General features: G+C 42.8%; 1 protein-coding gene across 5 annotated transcripts in view; it reads left to right on the forward strand.

The window, feature by feature from the left end:
- LOC139760254 (uncharacterized) overlaps positions 1 to 16300 on the forward strand; it is a 198378-nt gene that overhangs the window by 126276 nt on the left and 55802 nt on the right. For 4 of the 5 annotated variants that reach the window (XM_071683184.1, XM_071683182.1, XM_071683186.1 and 1 more), the window contains one exon: positions 796 to 914. In XM_071683184.1, coding sequence (XP_071539285.1) covers positions 796 to 914 — 119 coding nt within the window. Of the gene's footprint in view, positions 1 to 795; positions 915 to 9381; positions 10197 to 16300 lie in introns of those variants that run through there. The other variant, XM_071683185.1, reaches the window with a different exon arrangement.

Below are 16300 nucleotides of genomic sequence, written 5' to 3' on the forward strand. Positions count from 1 at the left end.
ATATATATATATATATATATATATATATATATATATATATATATATATTCCTATGAGTCCACGGGGAAAATGAAACACGAAAAGTTCCCAAGTGCACTTTCGTGTAATAATCACATCATCAGGGGAGACACAAGAGAGAAATATAAGTCAGTTGATATACATCGAAGAGACGAAGCTTGGACGCCATTTGGTAAACATGTGATTGTCATCTCTAAGGACTGGAGAGAAAGAATACTTCCCACGTATTCCCTGCGTGTCTTAGAAGGCGACGAAAATAGGTTCGGGGTTTGGTAATCCTCTCCTCCAGTTTTTACTTTTCCAAAAGAAGAAACAGAGAAGGGGGCCAAGTGAGAATATTCCCTCCTAGGCTCAGTCTTCTGTTCTTGACGCTCTCGCTAACGCGGAAAATGGCGAATATGTATGAAAAAAAAATATATATAATGTACATAAGTTAACTACAAGATAAAATGTGGTTTATCGACGATAAATTGTCCTCCATGATTTGCTGAGGGTGGGTGTCGAACCCTGTGTGTGATGATGGGGTATTGTATTCCCCAGATCTCCCTTGCCACATTTGGCAAAATCCGTAATACAATGGCCTGGATACATAGACCATAACACCCCCCCCCAAGGATTACAAAGACCATAATCCCTCCCCCCCCCTTATTACAAGCCATTAGTGACCTCTATACTTAGCTAATTGGTAGAATTCGACGTAAGTTGACCTATTATTTTGTTACAATGGACCTCTCTTGATGAGGTTACTGATAAGATAATCTCTTCACTTTACCACAGGTTTGGTGAAGTGGTCATCCAGGAAGCAACACCTCGCTGAAGTGGTCATCCAGGAAGCAACGCCTCGCAGAAAGACGTCCAAAGATTATGGGGATAAAGCACAGAGAATGAAGACAATAGTGAGTATTGAGCTGTTATAATTAACTGTATTCAACTTTGATATATATTTAACTTTGTTCCTTGAACGTAAAGGTGGATGGCTGTGATCATGTTATCTCTCTGTTGCAAGACTGTAGCAGCAGCCAGGGGTTATGTAAAGATAATCTCGCTCATGTTGTACGATTTTGGATGGGCGTAGGGAAGTGACGGTTGTATGATGTAGTTTGTGGTTCAATGTTGTTGGCGTTCTCACCATTACCGTCGCTAGGCGATGAGAGACCTTGTCAGACTTCACAGTTGGAGAAAGTTGGCAATCATAACTCTTTGCTACCTTCATCAGAGAGAGAGAGAGAGAGAGAGAGAGAGAGAGAGAGAGAGAGAGAGAGAGAGGGAGGGAGATTGAGAGACTATGTAGCCTTTCGAGAGTTTCCTTTGTCGCCTTTTCTGTTTTCTCTTCCTCGGAAGCCTCTCTCCTTTTCATTTCGCCTCGCCTTTCTCTCTGAGTAAGAGCAAGAAGGAGGAAAGGATGAGTATAATATGCAGTTTCCCACAGGGGAAGAGATCGACGAGGTACGGAGACTCCTCTTCCTTCCCCTGGGGGAGGAGGACGAGGAGGAGTTACCAGACTTGGCGAGTAAGTTCCTCTGACAGAAGGGGGGCGCGCGGGCGGGTGGGTCCTCACAACTGTGTACCGGATCTGTCCATTAATACTGCTGACTTCCGGAGCTGTTTGTGTCAGCACCTGGTCTCTGGCTTGGTCTGGGATATCCCGATCCCAGCACACCTGATGATTGGCTTAACTGGGATATTCCACCCCACGCACTCCTGGGACACGTAATGGCTTTCAGTTAGCCTACCCAACGTAACACACACACACACACGTCTGAGACGTGGCCAACAGAGCTCTGAAAACGGACGAACGCCGTTAACAGATTCGGTCCAGAATCAAATCTCGCGTTAGAACGACACACACTTGCCTGCCTGCTCATTTGGCACCAGCCCCCCATCTCACCCAACCAATCCCTCCTCCCTCGCATACCTTTTCACACTAGAGAAAGAAAGGCATACCGTGGAGGAAAAGATGAAGATGAAAAAAAGATTTTAATCGCGTGTGATAGATGGGGGGCGATTATAGGGAATCCAATTTCTCCGCTTGGCCTGATTGAATGACCCTATTGTGGTAATGCGTTCGCTGGCGTGGAGACGTTTTAGATGATAGCCAGTAGATGGGGGAGAGAGAGAGAGAGAGTGAGTCTGAATGGGTTATGGGTTGGGTCTCCTTCTTATCTTGGTGAGGTTCCCTGGTTCATCTCTCGTTGAACGTAACGTAACAGAAGCGATCCATTTACCAAGACATTTACGACGTCATTCGTTGTCGATAAATTGGGATGAATTGGTATTATTTTTTTTATTAATGTTTACTTTATTGACTGTATCTTGACTTGACCTGTGGGAAATGTGAACATTAGGCCTAACTTTGATTTAAGGATTTGGTTTGCCTCGTAATGTTTTGAAATTAGACTCGAATTTGGAGATTTTGATTTACCTAAAGCAGATCTGAACGTAAACCTACCTTAAATTTCGTTTCCTGGTGGCTTACTTGACCTTAAAACTTAAATTTAGGGGTTTAGTTTACCCGTGGATTAAGTTTAGGCACTGATGGCTTCCTTGACTTTAGATTTAGGAGTTTAGTTTACCTGTGGATTAAGTTTAGGCGCTGATGGCTTCCTTGACCTTAGATTTAGGGGTTTAGTTTAGGCGTTTTAATTCCCCTATGGTAGACCAGATATCTACAGTCTACTGGCCCTGTTAGAGGGATTCTCTTTTGCCACCACAGATCCCCCTGAGCTCGTTTGCTGGGGTCGTATATCTTCTCCATCCCTTGGATCGCTATTCGCTCGGGGTGTCCATCATCCCAGTATATTCCCACAAGTCTCTGTGTGGTCTGGCCCTGAAGGATTCTACAGTCTATCGTATGATATCGTTATCGCCCTTGGTTTCACGATATATCTCGCGATATCTCGTGTGTTATCATCCTTGCCGATATATCTCGTGTGTTATCATCCTTGGCTCTGTCATATATCATACTGTCAACAGACTTTTGCGATATCTTTTATCCTCAGGACTTCAAACCCGACTCCCTATGTGTACATAAAGCTTGTGTACGAGTAAAACAGGTCTCTGGGCGCTAGACAACCTTAACATGAGCATATACGGTGAAAACTGTACGAATTGTGTGTCTTCATTAGGACATGAATGACCGTAATACATATCAACGCAAGTATGTGTTGTCATGTAGTTACCACACGTGCATGTGTACGAAGGGCAGCATATGAAGGTTAAGTTCTAATGGACACCACAGAGGAAGAGTGGAAAAGGAAGGTAGGGCAGAAAAGTGGGTTTAAACCGGGTGGAGACTACGAGAAGGAGGGAAGGGGTCGCTAGGTGTTTTAACTCCCTCTCTGCTATGGTAGTCAAGGGTTAAAGCAAGTAGTACAGAAATGAAATGTAATATATGATCAACATAAGATTGCTCTCTTTACCAAACGTCACATCGCTGTATTAATGCTCATAAACTGGTACAACTGTCTACTGCCAGTTTCTTACTCTCAATCCCCCACCACTAGCTTGCTTAACGTCCCTTTCGACACACACACACCGACCACTGCATGACCACCGGGTAAGCTACAGTGACAACCCCTGTGGTTAATAACATATTGTACATGATTCCATTGTATGGTCTCTTCTCAGTGATACTCTACTGCCAACAGTGTATAACTGCTGTATCAATTGATGAATACTACAGCTTGGTTAACTACCAAATGAATATGTATCGGTAATGTCGTATCGGTAATGTCACCCATTTCCAGTCGGGTGTATAGCATTTAAATAGGCGTAGTAAAACCATATTACAGCAGGTCTCTCTCTCTCTCTCTCTCTCTCTCTCTCTCTCTCTCTCTCTCTCTCTCTCTCTCTCTCTCTCTCTGTCATTAACATTTCCACATGCTAATTTGGTTAATGAGTCGTAATGTGCTGTAAATCTAAGGTTACGTATTAAATGGAGTCGTGTTTAGAATAACGAGGACGCTGACTTTATATGTCCTCATTTTTTATGCTGTATTTATCCTAGACTAAACGTGATGATTAGGTATCTAACCCTATATTTACGTTATTGAACCCCATTAGTCGTGAAGCAATTTAAGTGATCAGGGAAGTGACAGCTTCGTGTGTTTTGCTGGTTCGTGGGGACGTGTGGTGACTGCCAGCAACCAAGCCTACCAGCGTATAGAAATCGTGTGGCACATAAATCGTGTAGTATGCGACCATGTACAGTAATATAGATGTTTACTTCACAGAATAAGTTATCATTTCCATGCATGACTTGCGCTACATTGTGACACACTGTGTTTAGCGACCATTTACGTAAAAACGTATTGAACAGACGCATCTCTCTAAAGCAAATCGTATCGAGAAGATATTTTTATGATGAACACAATACAAATTATCACAACTCATTTGATTTGTTGTGATGACTGCATCCAGAAATGTCGGGTTACGCTAAGTTGTAATAATTGAAAATATATTGATAATGAATTTTTCATGGAGATATTAATAATGACAACGTCATATTCCAACATGTTAAGTATTCAAAAGAAACGCTGAAACGGATCGTACGAATAATAATGTCATGTTTATTGTAGAGGACTCGAAGCATCATGATATTCAACATGAAAAAAAAACAATAGATGGTATACACAATTTACCATGAACTGCAGCATTTGTTCAGGCACCCAACCATACCAACAATACAAATTACATTATTTTCTCCATTACATTGAACGTCCAGTTAATGATATTGCAGACGTACCAAGCGATTAATAATTTCCCCATCCCTCATTCGCCTCGGTGATCGTATTCAGTCTATTTGGAACCGAATCGACATAGTTGACAATATGGTTTGGCAGACATTTTGAATTGTCTCATTCGGCAGTGGCTTGAGTTACTTTACGCACCTGATTTCCTTCGTCTTGTGTATGGTCTTTCCCATCATTGCACACACGTTCTCACTTACGAAGTGGATGGGAGTAATCATAGATCGAGTTGGGTTAGAAGTTCGGATGGCTTTAGCACGAATGGAGGAGATAATCGTTTCGAGCTTCTGTATATGTTTATCTGAATTGAGGAAACCGTCTGTCAAGTTTCTTAGTGCCCCTCAGACCACATCCAACCATGGCAGCTTGGACTACTAGGTGTCCACTTCTTCAGTTTCTGTATGTTCTTTTCCTCGTACCAGCTGTTGGAGAGGACGCCAACAGACGTAGTACCCTTTACAGCATAGGTTCATGAACGATTTATCGTCCGTTCTGATCAGAGTTTTGGGGATTTGCATCAGACGCAGCACGGGTAAGAGTGTGGAGAAAATTCCAGTCGTGTTTTCTTCTTTCCCTACGTTAAGTTTTTTTTCCCCCCTCTTGGGCTGGGTTACACCACCTTATACCACACGTATTAAGATGACGTCTCGTTCTTACGGGACTAAACGGTGAACGCAGCTCCTAAAGTGTCACTAGTTGATGTGAGTGGCCTGTCCATCACAGCGTGGACGATTGGCTAATCATCCTCAGGCGTTGCCCAATCATAGTCAACCACTTCTTGGAAGGGTAGCTAAAGTTCCCTCGCCATCTGCATGCCGTATCCTCTTCGTCACAGTGTTAACGTTGAGCCCTCTGGCCCCGTGCGATGGCTGACTGACTGCGTCCCTCGATGTTGGCCCAGACACACACTTCGATGATCTAAGTCCTTTCTGCAAGTCGGGAGATAATACTATTACCTCATGTGTTTCAGAACGGGTTTCCAACCTAATCCCAGTCGACTGCTCACCTGGCCCAACCTATTAACTCTAAAATCGATCGATATTTGATTCAGATATGGTGACACTGTGATTCGGTACAGTATTGAATAATAAGCCGGAGTTCCTTATTTACCAAGAGTTCCCTTATTTTTAGATTTGCAAGTGTAAGTAATGACGTATTTGATTGTTCGATGAGGTGGAGGCTATGACGTGTGTGAGGTTTCAACCCCTCGCCAATGCTTTGGTTAACCGGCGTCTCTTGTGTGTATGAAGGAGATGTTTTAAATGGGAGGTGGTGGGGAGAGGTGTAATAGCAGATATGTTCTCAGGACTTGGCTGTTGTATGCTTATACATGTACACAACACTGGAAATATGGTTTACAAGGGCTATAGGTATATACTTTTGAGTCGTAATTATCCACTGCATTACTGTGTTATGGAGAATATTGCTAATTTTGTAGTTTCGACACAATTTTGTAGACTATCACAAAACTTTATTGCTAACTAGCTAGTTTACATACAATTTCGTAGATTATCGCACAGAACTTAAGTTCTGCATAAAGTTTCGTCGCAATTATTTATTCTTTTACACTGTTAGGTTACTACAGATTACGATATGTTGTCTGCAGGAGTGATACGCAGAACTTAACGTTTTCTGTGACGACTGGGGCTCTGTCTCGTGTGTTGGCGACCGTGGCGTGGTGCAGGGGAGGGTGAAGGAGATGCCCACATTGTTTCTAATTAGGAAGGTTAGGTTAGGTTAGCTTGGGTTAGGTTAGCTTGGGTTACTTTGTGTTCAAGAGTATAAACAAAATGTCATTTGTTACGAAGATATTATAACGTATAGACACTGTGGATATTTCTTTTTATATTGACTAGAATATGTCTCCAGCAGTGGGTGTGTAAACTTCACATTTTCCCCAAGTGGGTTAAGGTTTAGAATGGATTAGATATGCAATTCTATGCCGTCTGTGATTAGACATAGAGGTTATTCCATAATTATGGCCCGCAATATTTCACTATAAATTGAGCCCAAAAATGTCCCCTGGTGTGAGGATCGGGCCAACATGATGTTCATAACAACACAAAAGTTACTAATATACCAGGTCTTGTGTCAACTGCATGACTCCCATACTATTTACTCTGTAGTAAGTGGTAACTCAATTGGATCATGCGGTAGGCAACTAAAGTGGGGGAAGAAGACGAAGGAGTTGTGGTTTGTGAGCCGTCATACACACTCCTCGCTTTTACGCCTGCTGCCACACACACACACACAGCCTATTGGCCCAACCCTCCACACACTATTCGACATCAGCAACTATACGAGTATAAGAGTGTACGAACCCATCAGTCTAACCACATCACACACACACACACACACACATAGCCTTCCCTATTGTTAGCCCCCACGTCCACACCACATCATCAACACCAAGCACATTTATGGGATGGAATCAATTTCTAGTCTCGATATTGGTGGCATATAATTGGAAATATACGACCATTGACCTACGGCAGTAGACTCTTGCCTTCCACTCGATGTTCTATTACCACTTTCGCTAACTCTCTCTCCTTCACTGCTCACACTCTCTCTCTGCTTCACTGCTGTTTCGAGTCTTGGTCTACTTAGAATGTTTGATTACCTGTTATTCTGATATGGTTTTAATTGGATACATGGAGGACGATGGAAGATATGCTAAGCAACGTTAATGGTAGATACAATGCGCGTTTAGATCTTAATGGTTTAATCGTTCATGTAAATACGAGGCAAAAATTTCGAAACGATTCGAATGCATCTTCGACCAACACGACCCTCGTCACTGCTCACTTGCTTAATTGAAAGGTTAAGACATCGATGGGGCTCCAACCTTCATACTTTATCATGCAATATTGAATACGTAACTGATCATGACTACCTATGATAACACAGGATTGACAGACATAATCTTTTTTTTTACTGTATCGTCGACGTACACAGTTCTGACGTGTGTGGGTGTGCGCGCGTTGTCGTGTTGTTATACAGACACTTTATCCTGAGAGGGGTGGAGGACTTCACATGCCCCTCCTCCTCCCACACACACACGGACCCCCTCCCCTCCCCCTACACACACACACACACACACACACACACGGTCCCCTACCCACCTCTTAACTTTTATGAGTGACTGTAGTACGTACCGTTTGTGACATGGAGTTTGAACGTTGAACTAGAGGTGAAAATTCCGGAGTTCAGGCTTGGTGTGTTGAAACGTTTAGCTTGGAGGTTTAACCAGAGTTCAGACTTGGAGTGTGGGGAGGAGGGGACTTCCTGCTGTTGCCGCAGCTAACAATGGGGACTTTCTTCTGTGGAGGGTTGCATTCGAGGCGAGGTAAAGGCGCGGAGGAGGGGAATTTTACAAGACGTTGTGGTCTTTAGAAATTCTAAAACGCCTTCGCCCCTTCCTGGTAGTGGGGCAGGGAGAGGAGTTTTACCCTTATATCTCGTTTTATTCCCAGGATGAACTACAGCACTTGTGCTACCCTTGTTGCCTGACACATGACCTCGTTCGTGTATGTCCAAAATTTACACACACACAAATAACAGGGTGTAAGTGTTGGATGAGGTGAGATCTGATTGCGTGCATGAAGTTAATCGGGCGGCCATTCCCCTATCGGGCAGAAAGATGATAATATTAGCCATGGAATCGGCAAAACGCCCAGACAGACTGGGAGATAAACCAGGGACCAGATGGTATCCAGTGTTGCCATATTTCTTCAAACTGTGTGATTGTTTAAGTTTTAATGACGTATATTTCTTGATAGATTGAAGATGTCGTAACTTGGAAGTAGAAATAGACATGATCACCAGAGCTGCTATGTGGGGGAAGGCAACCAATTGTGGCAGCCTTGTGGGGTCACGAGTGATTGGGCAGGTGGGGTCGTGTGGGAGACAGACCATCCCCTCTCAAACTCGCTATGACACCTCTCCCATGGTGGGGAAAGATGCAAATTATGGATACTTTTGTAAGATTATTTTGGCTTGTAAGGTTTAGATTGTCGTAGTGTAAGAATAATGACTGAGTAAAATCTACCTTGGCATGTGTATCATGGGTGTAGATGTAGGTTAATGATAGTTTAACTTCAACTCTCGGAGCTCACAAGATCGTCTGTAGCTGGTCCCATATAAGACTAAACCAAATACAAAAAGTTACTATTGATGGTGCTCAAATCGGAGACATAAGTTTCAAATAATGACACCACGAGAATGTATAGTGTGGAGAAGTAACGAAGGGACTTGGTGAAGTGATTAACTAAATAGACGAAGTAATCGCCTTCGTAACCCAACATAGGCATCCCATGTCGTGCAGGACAGACGAGACACTGTGTCAGTGAGTGTCTGATCCCCTTGCAGACAGTTACCCAGCCCAGAGAGGGAGTATCAGGCTCATATCCAAGAATCAAAGTGAGCTACACCTCGATCAGTGGCAAAAGGTGTCTTCGATCAGTGACAACAGGTGTCTTCGATCACTCACAAAAGGTGTCTTTGATCAGTCACAAAAGGTGTCGTTATAAAGTGTGCAAGGCTCGTCCCCTCCCTGTAAGGGTAACGAGCCAATGATATGTCTACAATCAGACACTGATAACTTCATTTCCAACAGGGCACCAGACAGGGTCGAGCAGCTGTAGGGAAGGCAACAGACAGGGTCGTGCCGTGCCGTGCGCCAGTTTGGGACTATGGCGAATGTGTGGACTGAACCCATATGCCGTATACCAAGCACGTCCGCTGGGCGCTCCCTGCTGCACGTGTATATTGCACGTACGCCTCTGATCTCCATGCACGTACAGACCAACCCGACCTGGAAAAATAACATTGTACACCTAAAGTGAACCGTTTCCACTACTGAATAAGCAGAGCCTCTTATCAATAATAAGCCGTGCGGCAGGAATCAAAGTGTGTTTACGTTAGCATGTTCATTAGGGTAAATACGTTAAGAACATGTCCCTTACGCTGGTGGATTAGGATGTTTCATTAGCAGTTGTGTTCGAATGCATGCCGCTTTAGGTTTGATGATGTTAGTAGCCTAACATATTACCTGTAGTAATATCTGCAGACACAAGTATGATGACTGATTATATTAGTAGTGTGGCAACTATTAAGATATTAAGATATTCCTGTCACTACGTGGCTACGCATATTCAGTTGTCATGTGGACAAGTCATTTTATTTAGGTATTATATGTAAGGAAGGTATTGTCCTTAGACCACAAGAAAGTGAGTAGTCAAAGTATTGTGTAGCAGGTCATTGGCTTAATAGGGTCATTCATGTCTTTATTAAGGGGGTTGTACTTGAACCGTGGCTATGGAACCTCATGGTAATCTCGCTTGAACAGCACAAACTATCAAATGATAGTTTTTGATAAATACAGCTAATAATAACTTAACAGTCGTATATAGTTTTTTTTTTTTTTTTTTTTTTAACGTATATACAAACTTCCAACAGCCGGGATCGAACCCGGGACCCGTGCGTAGGAGGCATGAGCATTATTGCTAAGTGATGATCCAACCCCCCCCCCCAAAAAAAAAAAAGGGAAATGCCTATTCTAGTACTATGTAATGGAATACCTCTCGTCTCGTCGCGTTGGTGAGCAACGGGGTCTCCCCTGGTCATCTCCCGTAGGCTCACACAACCAGCAGATAGCATTTTACAGAACCATAATGTACAACACGTATGTAGCGCATATGAACGCGTTATACCATGTAACGTACAAACCTCCAACAGCCAGGATCGAACCCGGGACCCCTGCGTAGCAGGCGGGAGCACTACCGCTAGGCTATGATCGCCCCTAAAAAGTGGAATTGACCCCCGTCGCTCACCAACGTGAGACGAAGGGTATTCGATTGCATTGTACTCGAATATTCATTTCCCATTATAGGGTTGATCATAGACAAACTGTAGTGTTCCTCCCTGCTATGCAGGGGTCCCGGGTTCGATCCTGGCTGTTGGAGGTTTTTGTTATATGGTGGTGTTCATATGCACTATATACATGAAATGCTTGTCTACTTTTAATATAATTATAAGATGAAATGGCTAGCGCTTTGGGTTAGAAACTGTTTAATATACAGTAAAATATTCATCTTACAGTATCATATATATATATATATATATATATATATATATATATATATATATATATATATATATATATATATATATATATATATATTTTATCCCTGGGGATAGGGAATTAAGAATATTTCCCACGTATTCCCTGCGTGTCGTAGAAGGCGACTAAAAGGGGAGGGAGCAGGGGGCTGGAAATCCTCCCCTCTCGTTTTTTTGTTTTTTTTTTTCAAAAGAAGGAACAGAAGGGGGCCAGGTGAGGATATTCCAAAAAAGGCCCAGTCCTCTGTTCTTAACGCTACCTCGCTAACGCGGGAAATGGCGAATAGTTTAAGAATATATATATATATATATATATATATATTGATATCTGTTCACTTCACCAAATATAAAATGCATATGCTTGTTATAGTTCATTCATTATGACTGATAGGAAAAACATTTCATTTAGTTTGGTAATGTGTATCAAATACACATTTTTCAAAAAATTCGTGTGAATTTTACGGAACGCGCGCGCGTGCGTGCGCGCGCGTGATTGTGTATCTACCCAACTGAAAATAAACTTTTAGAATACATTGTATAACTGGTTTTTTACTCTTTTTCATTTGCCATACGTCGCGTCGAGCATATTTGAGTATCTGATAGACATGGCTGGTTCAATACATGAACATGAAAAATGGGGACAAATTGGTCTGTGTATTTACCCGTGTTTATGGGTCGTATTTGATGTGTATGATGCCTTTTGAGCATGACCGTATGGCCCTTGGGTAAGGTGGCCGGCTTTGAACTTGACAGTGGAGGAAGGGTCGGGTCAAAGGCCAAGCCTTTATAACCAAGGGCCAGGCCCTTTGTGCTCAAGTGTAGTATCGTTATGTTTAAGGTCTCGTATACTGGTGCTCAAGGGTGTATAGTGTAGCAGGTCGTGCTCAAGGGTCGTCCTGTGGTGCTCACGTATTGTCGTGCTCAAAGTGTTGTATCGTCGCACTCAAAGGAACAGCGAGTCGGGCCGGTGCGCGGAACAGCCGATATCGCCCAGGGGAACAGCGAGTCGGCCGCTGCGTGGAACAGCCGTTATCGCCCAGGGGAACAGCGAGTCGGGCCGGTGCGCGGAACAGCCGATATCGCTCAGGGGAACAGCGAGTCGGCCGGTGCGCGGAACAGCCGATATCGCCCAGGGGAACAGCGAGTCGGCCGCTGCGCGGAACAGCCGATATCGCCCAGGGGGAACAGCGAGTCGGCTGCTGCAGGGAACAGCCGTTATCGCCCAGAGGAACAGCGAGTCGGCCGCTGCGTGGAACACCCGATATCGCCCAGGGGAACAGCGAGTCTCGAGTCGACCCACAACTTGACATATTTAAATCCGAAATAATTTGAAATGGTAAACAAGTTCAGAGTGAATAATGAATAAAAGATTTTCTTTTTCTAGAATGAAATTGAGCAGTTGTTTACAGTTGTCGCTTTGACTAATTTAGAATAGATATATTTCGAGTATGTGTTAAGCTGGATTGTATTCTCAATTTCGTAGTTAAACTTGATCTTGTCCATTTATATACTTTTTATAGTGGCTGTGAACAAAGACCTATGAAAATAATGATTAATAGGAACTGACACACCAATTCATCGGTTCGAATCCTTGACCCTCCTTTACCTAGTGCTCTTGTCAGACCTGTGTATTACCCCACCTTGAAATGGAACGGGAAGTAGGGGAAGAAAGAGCCATAAGTATGTTGCAATGCCCAGGCCTTTTAAGGGCTTTGGAACACAGGTTACTCTGTCTATACCTGGCTGCCTCCCTTGCCTTCGAGATGTAGCGTCGGGAACACACGAATGATGGCCTTGTTTGTACACACACACACACACACTTGTCTGATGTACCGTACACACACACTCCTGTGTCTGTGTACCGAGACTGGAGTGTAGAACCATCCACAGCCAAGCCCCCACGGACCACTTCACTCTCTCTCTCTCTCTCTCTCTCTCTCTCTCTCTCTCTCTCTCTCTCTCTCTCTCTCGTAAGGCAATATTTCCTTGAGATTCTGTTACGTGGGGAAAATCACTTCTGGAGTTACGGAAGGAGAAATGAGACTTAATATACCATGATCTGTCGACTTCATTTAGGAAGCGTTCTCCATTAGTGGTGAGGGAAGAGCGTGTGTTTGTAAGCTGCAGTGAAAAGGGAATATTGAACACGTAAATAAAGATATAGTCTGGTTAATTGCCTCCACAAACGAGAAAAGAGTATATACATGGCATATGTAGAACCGTCTATGATCAAATTCACAAATACCAATTTTTTTTTTGTTGAAGATCAACAGACCACGAAAACCACACCAATTTGTTCAAATTGTTTAGAGTGGAGCATCGGTTAATTGGCGTTGGCATGGTCCGATTAATTGCTTCCCGTGGCAAAGATGATTAAAGGTAGATAGAGGTATATACAAATATATATATATATATATATATATATATATATATATATATATATATATATATATATATATGGTGGTTATAAAAAGATTAATCGTACACTCTTGAAGATTATTCGACATTGGCTTTCACAAACAGCCTTGCCTTTTCGACTTATGATTAATAAGGGCCCCGCTCTTGCCTTTTCGACTTATAATCATGATTAATAAGGGCCCCGCTCTTGCCTTTTCGACTTGTAATCATGATTAGTAAGGGCCCCGCTCTTGCCTTTTCGGCTTGTAATCATAATTAATAAGGGCCCCCGCTCAATTACTCGCACTTTGTATGCTTTTGAAAATACGACTTTCCATCCAATTCAATTACTCTATAACCTCTCTTGATTACTCTTGTCAACTGGTTAGTGATTAATCAGTGCTTTCTTGAAGGCAATGTTGATTTACGCTGATTAATCCTAGATGTTTCAGAATTACTCTGATTTCGTTATAGATTAATTTGTTCAATTTTCACAGGGGTATTTGATTTAGTAATAAGTTTACTAGTGACGTTATGTTCCACTTTACCCCGAGTATCGAACCCAGGACCATCTTGAGTGGCAGCCCCCGAGCCAGCTCGCAAAGGAGGATGCGTAGCTTTTAAGGTTGTCTTGGCCTGCCTAACACATTATTGGTTCGGGGTTCGATTCTCAGGGTATAAGGGTAAACTGTTTACGCCAGATAACATGTGTACCTGACATGGTTCAAGATATTTGCAACTGATGTAAATATTATCGTATGAATATTCTAGACGTGCTCGCCGTTTCCCGCGCGAGCGAGGTAGTGTCAGGAAGAGAGGACAGGTCCTTAGAGGGGGGAAGGGGGGGGGGGGCATGTCTGTAGGCTCGTTCCTCCAATCGTTCTTTCGGAAAGTAATACAGGAGGGATTTCCAGTCCTTCTCGCCCGCACCCTCCACTCATTAGTCTACTACAACACGCAGTAAATACGTGGGTAATATTCGTAATATTCTGTCGTCTTCTCTCGGAAGATCTGTGTTACGTGGAGTTCAGTCGTTACTGGAAACTTTACTTGGCTTTGAAAGTTACAATACATCTTGTATTACCAAAAACAAAAAAAACTACTTTGATTGGAAGCTGTTTTTATAAATGTTGTTATGTCAGGGTTTAAATACACTTGGAGTGTTTGAATTGTAGTTTTGAGTTGAGGACATAGTCTTTAGCATTCAATGTATGAATATAGTGATCAAAGGTGCAGAAATTTTGTATACGTGTGTGTGATAATTTTGATCAATTATTATTATTATTATTATTATTATTATTATTTGTGATAACTATTTGCGTGGGAGAAAAATTTTCCACTTGCGTTACCCCCCCGTCTCTAGATCATGTTCATATGTGTACCGTGTGTGTGTGTGTGTGTGTGTGTGTGTTGCCTTCCTTTAATCGTCCCTCCACCACTCATCCCTCAGGACCCACAAGTCCTTAATGTCGTAGGATTCATCACAAGAGGTCCTCCTTGTCCCGTTGACGTCTTCATATTTCTCCCTCCTTTTGTGACGTCACCCTCCGGCCGTAGGACATAACAAGGATGGTTTCGTGTTTTTCCTCTTCTAGCTATTTTCCTTTTCCTGGTGGCTGTGGCTGCTCTGACCTACATAGTTCCTTGCTGGGGACGGACGGTGTCTATGTGGGGTTGCGAATCATGGATAGTCACAGAGGATGTTCATCTCTGTCCTAAATCTGTCTGTCTGTCTTTCTCATACCTCTCTCTCTCTCTCTCTCTCTCTCTCTCTCTCTCTCTCTCTCTCTCTCTCTCTCTCTCTCTCTCTCTTTCCACATACAGGCGCACAGACACAGACGCGCACACACACATAAAGCGACTAATACACAGACACAGAGGCACACAGTCACAGACGCGCACAGACACACACAAAGCCACTAAGTATAACATATTATATATATATATATATATATATATATATATATATATATATATATATATATATATATATATATACACACACACCCTTCCTCACGAACAAGTAGTTTTTCTTCAACTGGATTGTTAACGTATGGAACGAATTAGCGATTCGAGTAGTTGAAAGCAGTACAATCGATACGTTTAAGAACAGACTGGGTAGATACTTCTCTTCAAGTCCATGTAGTTCGTTATTTGCGCCTCCATATTCGGGTTACAATCTGCAGGTTATTTTCATTTATCTGTATGCCTTCTTGTACCACATTATTCTGTGAGTTTCTGATATCTTCCTTTATCATAAATAGCTTCGAAAGGTCCCAGTTATCTGTGGCCGATTGAATTACTATGTATTCCTTTGGTATCTATTTCATACCGTTCTCTGCTCATCCCAGGTCTTTATCTATCCCACATTATCCCGTCCCAGATAATGTGTCTATTCTATACCATCCCCTGCCTGTCTCTTAGACTATCCTCTTCCTAAAGAGCCCCATTTTTTTCTGTCTGTCTGTCCACTATCCTTCGTCCTTTTCATCATGGCTAATTTCTCTTCTATCCTCTCCTGCCGTTCGTGTCCGAACCCTCTGACGTGTGTCCCATAGACTCGTTCGATAGCGTGCGTGTGGGTAGATGTGGTGGAATACATGTCACAGTTACCACCTCTGGTGTATTCGTTCACAACACGGAGCAGTAACGCATTGTCTTCCCTTCAGAATGTAGGTGATGACAAAAAGCTTGGAATTTGGGTTGTTTGTGTTGTTAAGTAAGCTTAGAGACGTTTTACAACAAGCTTTAGCTTAAGCTCTTACAGATTCGAAGGACAACATTTCGAGCCAAGTTATGGAAGGTATGATGCTAAGAACACGTTCATAACGAGAGAGGGAGAGAGAGAGCGAACGAGAGAAATTGGTTTTCCACTGTTAGAATGTCCAGTCCATAAAAATTCTCCTGTTTTTCAAGACTAATGTATTTAATGGCGTGTGATCTCTTAATGGTACGTAACTCAAATTTTCAGTGTTTGGAAAGCAAGATTTTTTTTTCTGTTCTCTATGGAGGGGGGG

The sequence above is a fragment of the Panulirus ornatus genome, chromosome 36 (assembly GCF_036320965.1).
Source record: "Panulirus ornatus isolate Po-2019 chromosome 36, ASM3632096v1, whole genome shotgun sequence".
Taxonomy (NCBI): Eukaryota; Metazoa; Arthropoda; class Malacostraca; order Decapoda; family Palinuridae; genus Panulirus; species Panulirus ornatus.